Source organism: Solea solea, chromosome 19, assembly GCF_958295425.1.
Source record: "Solea solea chromosome 19, fSolSol10.1, whole genome shotgun sequence".
NCBI lineage: Eukaryota > Metazoa > Chordata > Actinopteri > Pleuronectiformes > Soleidae > Solea > Solea solea.
Window position 1 is genome coordinate 7,700,721 of NC_081152.1, and position 14,071 is coordinate 7,714,791.

The 14,071-nt window shown below is 40.8% G+C and overlaps 1 protein-coding gene across 1 annotated transcript in view; it reads right to left on the reverse strand.

Annotated features, from left to right (window-relative positions):
- Positions 1-14,071, reverse strand: part of LOC131446475 (filaggrin-2-like) — a 52,572-nt gene that overhangs the window by 11,785 nt on the left and 26,716 nt on the right. The window contains exons 4-6 of the mRNA XM_058617721.1: positions 7,446-7,618; positions 5,806-5,835; positions 155-202 (exon numbers count right to left, since the gene is read on the reverse strand). Of these exons, the coding sequence (XP_058473704.1) occupies positions 155-202; positions 5,806-5,835; positions 7,446-7,618 (251 nt within the window). The remainder of the gene's footprint in view (positions 1-154; positions 203-5,805; positions 5,836-7,445; positions 7,619-14,071) is intronic.

Here is a 14,071-nt window from a genome sequence, read left to right on the forward strand (position 1 = left end):
TAGCTCATGATGTTGAAATTTTGAGTAACGTCTGTGAATTTGGAGCAATTGGAGTTTGTTTTACAACCAGAAGGCCATGTCCAATTTTATATGGCAACTGCTACCATGTCTGAATGACCTCGAGTCTCATACTTCCTGGTTTGCAAGTGCCTACCTTCACTGTGATCAAAATGGTGATCAGAGCTGCTGAAGTCAATGGAGTCTGTTTTAAAAGAAAACAATTAGGCAGGGGTCAAGGTCTCTTTCAGCCATGCAACAGCACCATCACTGTCTCACACAACGCATCAGCAATCTAAGCTGCTTCATTACATAATCCTCTAACATTTGCCTGTCTGTCTGTACAGATGGACTCACTAACTGTCCCATGACACTCTCTCTGGCACACAGCAAACAGTGCTGGTTCCCGTACCCTCTTTTTGCACCGACACATTTTTAAGTGTCTTCCACCAAAATGCATTTACATATAATGTGATAATTTGTCTCTTGAATGAATATAGCCTGCAAAATGATAACAATAATATTTAATTCCACCCGTCAGTCTCGGCATTCTCATCGTTTATTACCACAGTGCAAGACATTGATTTAGATCCACACTAATGAAGCCATTGTAATTCGGGTCTGGTTAACATTTGCCAGAATGCCTAATGAAGGCGGTTTGAGTAACAGCGTGATTGTTATTAATGTGTCACATGATTTTCCAGACATGATCCAATCTCTCTCAGTCCAAGGCCAAGTTCATCCTTTATCAATATGCAAAGATTTCCATAGACGGGAGTGAGATGATGGTCATACAGAGATAGGATTGTGGTCTACCTCGTGTCGAACATCATTAGTGTGTATGAGTTTGCATACATTTGTCTGTCTCTGCGTGTGCAGGTAAGTGACCGTATCTCTGTGTGCTTGTACTGTGCTCAGACTCCTTTGCCGTTTTGGGATCTGATTTTAAATTAAAAGATGAAGTGGGGTCATGTGTGGTCATTGTGGCTGGACAGGCAGATGTATGACTGGGTTTTAGGATTTAGTTTCTATGACCTCCCCTCCCCCCTGTGCCAAACACCCATCTGTCCAGCTGACCAATGGGCTGAGAGTTCTGTGGATCAGACCTTCTTGCCAATAGATTGCTAATCCTCATCTGAGTATGCTCACTGACTTAACTGGGGCAGCCACATGACAAAAGATGCCACTGTTATGATCTACTGTCCAACCTGTTCGATGTTGTAATGTTTATAGACAAACATCTGTCTTTGCAACACACACACACACACACACTCCAGTCAAGAACTTAGCACTGATCTCAATGTGAAATTAAACAATATATATTCTAATCTAAACTGGGATTTGCATTTTCATGTTCCTGGAAACGGTGCTGAAAATGATGATTTATATAACCAACTTTATATGGATGAAAAATTGCAAAATCTAATCCTGCGCTGCTTCGACACTCTAATACACAGTTCACAGATTACATCACTGATTTCTTTTTGATGCTGCTGCAAATAACAAAAATTAGAAAATGTACCGAGTTGGAATGTGCCTTTTTGAAGTAGTTGGCTGCCAGAGAAGAAAACTATATATTGTTAGTAATCCATAAAACATTACATTGTAGTCTAGTTCTTAATATCACAGGACCTTCAGGTATGATAAAACTATCTGTGCATGCATGTGTGTGCGCGTGCACAGTAGTGGCGGTGGTGGCCACTCTGAGAATGGAACTTAAGACCTCAGATCCCGTGAGGAAAAGGAGGGGATCAAGATGATTTATTGGTTTCACTGAACTGCACCATATGCCCCACCATGATTTTACACACACACACACATAGAGAGAGAGAGAGAGAGAGAGAGAGAGATAACAAGCGTTTTCTCACATCAGGGTCAGGTTCAAGCAAAATGCACTTCTCTAAACTTGAGATAAAAGAGACAAAAACAGTGCTACTTTTCAAGTATGAGCTATTTAGGGCTCCAACTAAAGACTATGATGCCTGTTACGTACTATTGAAACTATCAATCGACTATTAACATAACCTTAAAAATCCCCTCAAATTCAAAATAGTCAGCCTAGAAGCGCCATCTGACTGTTTTAAGTAATAACCAAGTTATCCATTGCGGAACACTGTGACCTGCATTTAACACAACAGTGACATGTTGATTGCTGTGTTGTTCACAAAAAACTACAGACATTAAACATTACAATCAGCCAAGAACCAGAGACAAGACTCCTTTAAGTCCCATATTTAGTTCCAAGATTGACGTTTTTCAGTCTAACCTTATTGTGGAACTGTGGAACCCTGTACCTCTGGCTCTGAACCTAACATGGTTAAGTTCAGAGGCAGATTTTCATTTGTTGACGCAGTTTTGATTTGACAACAATGGACAGACTTTTGTACCATGACGCTATTACAGTACTGCAGAACACTCATTATTACCACAGAGGTATAAAACAGAAGAAGAACTTGTTTACTTGCCCCAAAAGACCTCAGAGGAAATAGATCCTTTGTTTTGTGTTGCAGACCAGTTCAATGGGATCTTTCCATAACAACAGCTGGTGAATCACTACACCCAAGTATTTACAGGATACGGTAGTACTTTTGATTTCTTCATTATGGATGGTAATGGGAACGTTTTGACAGTCCAAATACTATCTCTTCAGATTTAGCAGTGTGTTTTTGGAAAGCATTCTTGTCACTTCACCCAACAACTTGGTGCAGCCCAGGGTTGTCTGAGTCATTAAGCAATGTGAGTACTTAAAAATGTATTGATTTGGTGTATTTGTACGGCGGGGTAAAGCGTAAACAGAACAGCTGAGCTTCACTGGAACAGTTTAGCTAAGCAGTGGAATTATAGTGGGTTAGTGGAAAAAAACAAGTTACCAGAGTAAACAGACACGGCGGCAGCGGCGGCGTCATATACAAGTGCCTGTGGTCACGTTTGTAATTCTCAGCAGAGATGGTTAAAAAACCATAAAAAAGATGTGGTTCAGCTCCACAGCAGAAAAAAAAGATGAAGGATAATGTAGCAGACAATTAACAAAGATTAAATTGGACAGTTGATTTTTTTTTATAACCTCGACTAATCATTGCACCCCTAGTGTTTCTTTTCTGTCTTATGTGAGAATAACTTCTTCACGTCCAGTTCAGACTTAGTAACAATTTCCCTCAAACTAAACTAAATGAACCTGGCTCACAAACAAAAAACAGTTTGTCTCCACACACAGAAAACTGCTGCTGCAAATGTCACATGCTTCACTTTACGTTCTTATCGTCATACACAAACTGTTTCTGTCTGGTCTCAAAATGTCTGCTCTTGCTGATGATCTTTTCAAAACAAATACAACAAATACAGATGGGAGTTTAGTGTTACTAATAATAACAGTCTTCTCTGTTATTAATTTAAAAAAGAAAACAGCAAATATGTGACACTTTTACCTAAAATGATCAGAAGGAATATCTGAATATCCAAGCATAATTACCAATTATTATAATACAAGTATCTAACTAATCTCTAGGATAGCTAACAGAATATTTTGGTTTAAGAGTGTTGGTCTATTTTCGAATAACACACTTGAAAATGTCATATGTCAAATGATGGAGTTGCTGTAGTTGCAACCCTGGATATAAACTATAAATTACATGATTACATATAACTGCAAATAAATAAAACTTAAGCACTGTAACTGTTAAACTGTGTTAAAGCTTCTGTCAGCTCCTCCTAAATCACAGCTAATCAGTGAATTCTCTGCTTGCTTTGCTACTGATGTCAGCCAAACACAAAAGTGCTGTGCTGTTCTGCACACGTGCTCTTAATGGATTTCCTTAAGAAGAAAAAGAAAAAGTTTGACGACATCGACATCACAGCCGTGCTGAGATCCTCCTACGTCCTAAGTGCTTTCCTGGTGGAACATGAGAGGTTCACTGGCAGGTTTAAATTTAGCATGCTGGTTTTGAGGACCACTTCAATGTACGTTCAGGCATTTGTTCACATCATGCCGGGGTTGCTTAAAAGTCAGTCAGTCAGATCAAATAAAGTCTGAAGGCCCATATAGTTTGATGCCTATACTCTCAAGACTGAACAACCTACATTTGACTTTGCCACCAGAGATATATGCAGCAACGGAAGTGACCAATGTACGTCATAGTTGAAGGATAAATTATATATGATGTGTACACAGATAAAGATGCACAGCTTGTCAGCGTCAATAAGCACATCAACAGTCTCGGGCAAGTATATGGAAAGTCTCTGCTTTAATGCTACTAATTTGTTCAGCTGTCGCCATCGATACAAAAAGTATTCAGATCCTTTACTTGAGTTAAATACTGGACTACATGGAAAGTTACCTGGTTGTGAATAAATAGTGGAATCGTGCACTTTAAATTTTTCACGGACGTATTGTTTTCTTCGGTTAGACGGATATCGTGATATGATTGTCTTGCAATATACTGATTATCACAGAATCATTGTATTGTGATATTATTGGTATCATGGACTATATATTGTATTGTGAGGTACCCTGCGATTCCCTCCCCTAATGGTAACAGAGATAAGATGTGTGTTATTGCTGCAGCTTTTTCTTTTTTTGGCCGTCAGTCTTGATGTTACCTGTTTGTCAGCACATGTTGTGGTGTACAGACGTCCTACTCCCCGACTCACTGGTGAATAAACTGATGTGTTGCAGTTAAGTGTTAAGATCTGAAGTTGGTACAGGATTGAACAAATCTAATGGGATACATTCTACCTCTGGCTGTAACTAAGCTACTGCTTCCCATGAAGCTTCAAATAGCTCATGGGAAACAGCTGGAGGCTGTTCAGCCTGTTGGTTGCTGCACTTTCTGGTTCACTCTCGGGTCGACCTTCACCTTTAGCTTCAACCTGTATTTCACCTCGGCTACATCCTCAGCTTTACTTTTAGCTTCACCCTCTGTTTCACCTTCAGCAGCAGAGACAGTCAAGATCTTCGACTAAATCTTCATCAGAAAACTAAAACTAATATCAGACTCCCCTCTAAACCTATTGGTCCACTACTAACATCATTCTTTGAGACATGTAAGTATATACCTGCTGTTTTTATAAATCACCATACAGTTGTTGTATTTAACTGTGAGAGGAGATCTTTTAAAAGCAGACCTCTGCAGTGCAGTCCAATTGCTCAGTCTGTCCATGCATCAGCCTTTTATTGGTAGGCCATGTGGAGAAAAGCCCAATGCTGTCAGAGTTGATGTTGCCACTTTGCCGATCGTTTCTGTCTAACAGCTCGGAGGCTGAGAGCCTCTCCACAGAGAGAATCCCTAATCAAATTCCCTTTTATTCCTGCCTCCCCGAGCTCCTCACCCGGAATCACACTGCATTACAACACACTAACATATGCCCGCATCCTTCTCTCTCCTTTCCTCTTTTTGTGACTCTTGCTGCTGCATCCTGCGCCTCCTCTCACCCAACCCTCTTTCACGTGCCTTTTCTTTAATCCATCAACACCACTGTCTTTTGTCTAAATAAGAAAAGCACAACTGTGGAAGAATTCCTCCTGTGCAGGTTAGTGTGATGTGCTGTGATGAAAGGACATGGTGACAGAGAGGACTATTAATAATGAAGTACACAGCACCGGGCCCGAGCCTCTCAGCTCTGAGAGTACAGACAACGGGAAAAAGAAAAATGACTGACTAAAGAACATCACAGTCAAGAGGGGGAGTTTAAGAGACAAGCACAAGGTGAGGTATGGGGTTAAAACTTGCGAAAATAATTCAACAAAGGGAGACAAGAGACAGAGAGAGAGACGGTGGATTATCACCACTTCTGCTTTGCATTATTACTTACTAGAACCGGAGGGGGAACCAGCAATTGTACCTGAAAGAGAATAAGAAAAGAAAGAGCAGAGATGAGAAGTTGTTTATGTACGCATTCACTTTGCCTAAAGACTTGATTGTGCCTCATTCATCAGACTGGCCTAGAGAGCTTAGGAGTTGTTCTGCAAAGTATCGGCTTGTTTCAGACCACCTGTCAATATCCTGCAGTAATTACTCCCTTCCGTTTTCACTTGTTACTACTTCCCAAACCTCATCATATATGTATGTTTTAAGAGTGCTTTGCTGTGCTTGAAACTAAACTTTTTGCCTCTCTTGCATATTTTTCTTTATTGTTTTTTTTTTAGTTAGCATAGCTTAGCATGCATAATGCAATCTGTCGAGACCAGACTATTTTAAGAGCCATGGCCATTTTTGTGTAGCATTTAAGCCAAGAAGGTTGCCAACATTTAAATTTTTAAATTCCACTAATGGATCTCGGGTAGTGGTGGGCTCAGAGGGTGTGTGTCAGTACCACTAGAACTGGGTTGGAAACATTAGCCTGATTTAAAAAAAAAAAGAAAAAAAAAAAGGCTGTCAATAAAGCCAGTATTTGCAGCGAATGTGCAGGTGCAGGTATATGTGAGTGTGCATGTCTCTGTGCATGAGTGGGTCCATTTCTTTTCTTTTTTAAAGGAGGAACGTAGGGAGGGGCTGCCCTAGATTATTATTTTATCATTGCTCACTACTGTAGCCAGTTCTCCAAGAGGATTTCCCCCCACGCACTTTCCCGTTGTTACACAGCTCTGATCTGCTCTCTGCAGTAATTTAACGACAACTCTGAAAGCTCAGTCGCTCCCACTGTCTCCTGTGCTTCAAACGCTATCCCTCGTCTTAGCAGGGCCTTTTCAGGACCTCGGAGTGATGAAAAAAACGATGCACAAATACACTGATATTAAAATAAAAGCACAGCCGTGTAAAAAACACGGAGTGCAATAAGAGACCGAGATGGACTTAACTCACTATGAACAATGATATGAAAAACAGTGTCACTGGGAGAATAATGGTGTGTCAAGACGATCACAGTTTTTGTTCAGCCAGTCACATATTTCCCAGTTTAATGGCCATGCAGCGTGAGTCGAGTTAGATTTTTACACTATCATTACTCTCTGGTTTCAACACATCAGGTAACAGTGTCAGCACACACTGTTCATGCGAAATAACAACACCATGCAAGTACAACCCAAATATAGGTATAAACTAGAAGCAAAATAATGTATCAGTCTACCTATTTTATTAGCTTATGTTAGCTTATCACATATCTTAATGCTACACTAATCAATATGAGAATGGTAGTTCATTACTAATGAGTAAGCTTTAATGACAGTTAAGTAGAAACAGTAGAAGCTCTGAAAAGCATGAAAAGTCACTAATTAACATATTAAAATATATATTAACCACCAATTAACACCCTACTCTGTCTTTGTTTAAATCATATAAAAGCTGTGAGGAAAAAGGGCTATAAAATGCAGTTTGTCATATGAATATCTTACTTAGAAACGTACATTTTTCAGTCCAGAGTGAATGAATGTGTAACAGTAGGAAATAAATCAGCAGTTCTGTGTCTCTGTGAGTGATATTGATGTGTTGGATGAACATATTCTGGGTACGTACAAGTGTTGGGTGTTCCGTTAGGTGTCGGCAGGTAGGAACCAGCCTTCCAGGATTTGGCTTTGAAGCCCTTCCTGCAGCGCTGGCAGTCCTGGCCTGTGGTGTTGTGTTCACACTGACACTGGAGGTTCCCATCCTGCAGCAGGCACTGGGAGGCATGTAGGTTGCACTTACACCTTCAAATAAAAGAGAGAAGATTGGTAACACATGTGAGGTGATATCTAGTATGTGTGGAAGGGGGTTGCACACATCTCACATAAGACAGCAAGTGAAAGTTGTTTTTCCCCCTTCTTTTTGAGGTGTTAATGTTGCTAAATATAGGAGCATGTAGACTAAAAAAAATGCTCTATACATACATTTTCTCATACATGTGTCAATGTTCTTCCTGAAGCCAAATACGTGGCAAAATAATATTGAATAGCCACTTAAGGGACTCCATTTGAATGGAAATCTATGGGAAAATAATTCCCACTTGATTCACAACATCAATAAGCATCACTGCTTTCTTCAATAGCACATGATGGCAATTTCATAAATTCAATTCCCATTTATAGGAAGATAGACTCTTAAGCTGGTTGTACTTCCAGTTGCATAGCTGCAACATGGTACTGGCCAAAGTCTAGAGGCTTCCAAATGGAAGTTCAGATTCTTATGAGTGATGACATGACCGGTTGCTATTGGTGAATGTATGAGGTGAAACAAACCGATATACGACATTCTAAGTCCAGAGTAATTGCTTAGGAAAACATTTTATCTAAAGGGAAAATATCAGAGTGACAAAATAAAGCTTACAGTGTTGTGTCTTGACTTATATTCAGCTTTCTCTCAGAAGTCACAGGCAGAGCTCAAGCGTCCACTTGTATTTTTGATGTGTGCTAGACTGGTACAGTTGGCACGACATCTTATTCTGTGGCATGTGATTACAGCAGCTTTACTGAACCCTTGGGCCGAGTAATGCTCTAAAACTGAATTTAAACGGTATTTGACTGAATGTGATAAATCTCCCAGAGGACAAAGATCTTGATTGAACAGAATGTAGAGTAGAACTGATTATAAATGACACACTGGACGTTTAAAAGGCTGTGTATGTTTTATTTTTTGTGTGACCACTGTTAAATAATTCTGGAAACTACATATCATTGTGTTATAACCCCCCAAAAACAAATAGACACAAAAGTAAGTGGGTCTAACATTACTGATAATCTACAGTATTCCCCTGCTCTATATCCCACTCTACCATTGGGAGCATTTAATTATTGACAGTTATGCCAGTGAAATTTAAATGTCTTGTGCGCGTGTTTTTATATACGCTCGCTTACAGACATAAACCTATCTTCTGTATATATAACCGTACACACACTACGACCGCAGGCCCCAGGTTGGCAGATTCAGAGGTTTAAGTTCAGCTGGGAAGGAAATGAGGATCGTAAGGACACTCGGCAGCTACGACTTTAAATTACAGCCTTTTCCAGATGAGCGAGTGACTCCAATCCAGTTTGTTCCACTGGAGTGAACAGCTATCCGCCTGCATCAAATATTCAAAGAATGGCCCCTGTATTCTGGCGAGACGACGACTTCAATCTTCCTTCCTCACACTAATCTGCGCTTTCTCATCAGCTTCCGTATATTTATTTATGTTGGTTTACGCTGGTAGCCTGTCGAGCTTAGCCCAAAGTTTCTAACTTAACACAATACTCGCAGAGAAACACAAGAGTTGTCTTCACAGGACAAAAGTGGAGACAGCCGTTGGTGGTGAGTTGTGTCTGCTATCACACTGTTGCGCTCACTCCTATAAATTACCCACATTTCTCTCTGATGACTTGAATGAGCTGACAGGATGTGCAAGGGAGAATCCATTCACAGACAAGGCCTTGTTTCCCCGCATGCTTCCTGAAGGACACGAGCTGTCCACTTAGCAAAGGGGGAAATTGAACATCTCTTTTTCATGGAGAAAATCATGCATGCCTCCATGAGAGTGACTGTGTGTGAAATGAGACAGGTGTGTGTGTGTGTGTGTGAGTGTGTGTTTCTGCTCGCTGTGATTGTGATGTATTTCTCCGAGAGAGCCGATGACAGACAACAGATCAGAGAGGCAGAAGCGCGGTGACTAATGCCCGCGCTGAGTGACTGACAGCGCTGAACATATCACTGCTTCTCATCTTCTGCGTCTTTGGTGATAAATCTCATCTGTCTCATCACAAATGTGGAAGCGCCGCTGAGTGCGGGGGCCTGGAAGTTGTAGTTTAAAATCAATACTGAAGAGCGGAGTGATTTTCTAGGCATACTGTTGTGTCTTGTAGGCCTTAATGGCTGCAGCCTAGTAGAGGAAATGGCCCTCCACTTATCAATTACGTGAACTGCAGACTGACGTTAAAGCCTGCATGACTAGATCCATCTGAGTCCTTGAATTTACCTTGAAGATATGTCACTCACCCACTGTTAACCAGCCCGTCTAGTTTTTGTGTCATTAATATTGAGCTGCACAGTCTTTCAGGTTGAATCTTTGTGGACGCTTATCCCCGTAACCTGCCTTTTCGGACTCCTGCCATATGCAGTCCAGGAAGACCAAGGGCACTGTAGCCTTTGACTCTTTTCACATGACTGATGTGATGTGACACTCTGACTTTTCAAGTGCCTTGCCTCTCTTGCTCTTTCGGGTGACAGCTTGCACTGGGATTTCTCCCGATCCTTCTCTTTAGTCCCTCTGCACACAAATAATACATGGGCACAACCATATGTTAATGTGCAAGATGTCCACCTTCACTGCACAGTCATCAAAGTAAGGGAGTAGCAGCACTGAGCTGAGTTAAGATGGGACAGCTGCATCCTTCTCAACCCTGTCTGTTTACGTGGAGAGAGTGGGAGAGAGAGAGAGAGAGAGAGTGAGAGGGGTTGAAATGTGAGACGGTGAGCGAAGGAAAAGACAAAGAAGGGCAGGATGTGAAAGAGAAGAGTGTGTGTGTGTGTGTGTGTGTGTATATTTTGCAAAAGGCAAGACGATAAGGCATGCAAATGTATTCCAGTCTGCATTAGAAACCACACAAACAAGGTGGTGTTTTAATTAGCTGCTGTAATTATGGGTCAATACTTCTATTTATCAGTGTGTTGGGTATGTTACCTTAAACGTCCAGTGCGTACCATTTACAAAGTTTTTATTGTCAGAAATTGAATCTACTACCCATAAGTGTGTTTCTATAAGTGTATCATCATTAAAATAAAAATCATTTGGGTTTTTTTGAGGCATTAGAATAAGCTTTTTTAACATTTGGGAAAGTGATGGGTGAGTCCTCCATTTGTTACATTCTGCAGCCTGACCATTAGACATTTAAACATACTCTGTTCAGTTCATAAAAAAGCTGTCGTTTCGGATGTTTATGAGGTTATTCTTGAGGACACACACACACACACACACTCACGATGTAAGACAAGTTTCTGCTGATGTTTCACAGTACTTCACTGACAGGCAGGTGGTGATAATGTACCAAGATGGGCAGCAGTGTGGCAGCAAAGGCAGTAAAGACAGACCGCATGCTAGTGAACGTGGATGTAAACGGTGTGTTTCAAACTAGAGAGAAAACAATACTTTTAATTTAAACGTTTAATGAGGACAGACATGTCTTCAGCACTGACTGCAAACACAACTTATTTGTTTACAAGTCCACTACACAGGACACCTGTTAAAGTTATAAATCTGACCACTGAGGATTTCAGCTGGTTGAACTGGCAACACCTGTGGTAACAGCAGGTGTGTCATAATAATACAGATGCCCAAGTTCTGCTGGAAACTATGTTGTCTCCACTGCTGCAGGCACTAAACAACACTTTAATTACAAAGACTAAAGGATAAAACCTGGGGGATTAATTGTATGTGTTCTAAGGCAGTATCTGAAACAGACCTATGCACACTGCTTTACATCTTCTAATATCAAAATTGTAGTATTCATTTAATGGTGACTGTATATTAGATACAATTCCAGACATTCCATCAGTTACTATTCATTACTTTTTGTGTAGATTTTTACTAGAAGCTACTGTTTTTGTGTCACCTCGAGGGAATAAACTGATAAACAGAGTAAAGCAATACCCCATGCATTCATTTAAAAGAAAAATTATATTATGACAGAATGACAACAATTTTTAAGTTAACTTATTTGGAAAGCACAAGTTTTCCTTTTCTTGCAAAACAATTGCCACTTTACGTTTTCATGGGGATGTCCAAATTAAATGTCGGTAAATGTTAATGAACAAGAGTTTTTGAGTGCTCTTTGAGTGCGTTCACATTTAAGCGTGATCTCCACTGGTTCATTTTACATTCGGAAAAGGCAATTAATATAGAGATAATACAGAGTGCTTACCAGCAATTTACAAGAGAAACCGGTTGAGATTCTGCCACGATAAACACCACAAAAGTTAACACGATTGATACCACTTAAATGCTGTGCTCCCTGGTGTGGATGGAGTTTGTACCAGTGATGAACCCCATTTTAAGAGGACCAGAGTCCATTCATAACGAGCTGCACAAAAATGCTCGAAGGTTATGGAATTAGATTTGTGTTGACATTTTCAAACAACACTTTTTAAGAAGCAAGCAACACTCAATGAATTGAGCAGACAAAAATGAGCCACAAAATCAAAATACACAAACTACAAATAAAATATGGATGTAATCATTCAAAGATAGTGTATTATATTTGGTTAAAAATACACTTGTTGTTTGCAATGATCAGATCATTTTGATGGATTTCAACGGGGAAAACTTGGGGAACAAGTTCCAGACAGACAGTTTCGGTCCATTGAGCTATCGCTCCAAAACTCAGTAGCCAATCAGCAGGCAGCTTCCTAAGGCCCGCCCGTGGTCAGAATCAAATGAAATGACATAATGACTTACGATGTAACTAATGGCCTGTTGCAGTTATCTATTAGACATTTAAAATAGGTGTAATCCGATCTGTATCACTGTCCAGGCTTATCTGTCCACTCTCCTCGCAGTCTGTGAAGTCATGTCGGCCTTTGTGTAGTTAATGATACAAGGATTGCCTCTTTTAGACAGCTGAGATGCAGCAATTAGGAGAATAAATAAGAAGAAAGATAAACAAACATCAAGGGGGAGTCATGTGGTGGCAGAGCCTGAGAAAGCAGCTGGAAGCAGCAGTTAATGGGGCTTTATCTGTCTCTATACTGAAGTCGACTCCTATGCCTCTATTCCTCTCCAGAGACGCGGCTATCACTCGTTCTCTCTTCTTTTCTGGTTTGCTCTCTTCCCACTTTATTTTTTCCCAGTTTCCTCCCAAACTCTACTACTGTAGCCGTTCCAGTCCTCCAGTTTTTTTTGGGCTTTTGCTTTCTCTTTTCCATCTTTGTGTCTCCCTGTCTCCTTTTAGCTCTTTGACCGCTGCCCCGTTGCACGAGCATTCACTGAGTGTGAGTGCGTCGGGTAAATTGGGTTATGGACATGCGTTTGAGAGGAGTGTGTGTGGAGGAGAATATAGTGGGGCTTAGGCTGAGCAGTGAGTGCAGCAGGGAGTAGGGCAGTTGTGTCAAAGCCCTGACAGTCTGGCTGCCTGTCTGGCTTCAGCGGTGAGGCTCAGAGGAGGATGAAGAGGAGCAGCCGGGGGGAGGGTCTGCGTTGACGTGCTCGAAACCTGTGATGACAGACTGCATCAATGCAGCGCCGACCAAGCAAGCGATCTCCCTCCTCTCCTACTCTGTGTTCGATCAGCCGTCACTGGAAAGGCCCACTTGCAACAACTTTTTTTCTCTTGATACCACAAAATACACAGCCGTCTGCACAAATGCTGGAATCATAGTGGAGTGAGAGTCTAATGGGCAATGAGAGTCAACGCTTTTTTGCTAGGGAGAGAGGCTTAACACCCAAACCAGGACAGAATAATGATAATAGAGATGTATGTGCACATGGAGGGGATGAATTAAAGGAACTCTGCTTCCTATAAATTACATTTTATTTATGCAATATGTTTTCCTAATTATATTGTGTTGAAAAATCTGTTCACAGACATTAAGTTTTTACCCCAGATTAGTGTTTAAGTTAAATATTAATCAAATATTGATTGGATTTATTAGTTTTTTTTTTCCTGCACTTGGTTTAGTAGTGATTAAAGAGAACTACAAGTATTTTCACTTAAGTTTCAGAACAGTACTGTTTGTGACACCAGATGCATTCAATTGCATCGCTGCGCTCGCCTTAAATCAAAATTCAGGACATGAGCACAAGTTTGTGACATTGCAACTACTCCAGAACTTACACAAGTGTGATATAGTAACTTAAAGCTTTCAGCACATTTACATTGAGAGTGGATTTTTAAATGAAAAAGGAGAAATGCTGTGTCTACCAATTAAACCTTTCAAATAAACAAAATTCATATATTCATAGTTTCTGTGTTTTTGGGTGAGGGAGACGGGGGAGACGCTAGTTAAACTGGGCAACTGAACTTGCTTGTCGAACAGAGGCGGCGTACAATGACCAGGGGAGGAGTTGGAGTTGCGTGACGACGGGATCATTGATCAGCAGCACAACTTATCGGCTTCTGCTGAAGTCTTTATCACCACATCCCCTCCCACTTCCTCCCCTCGCCTCGCCTCGTAAATTCAGAGCAGCTAATTGGACATGA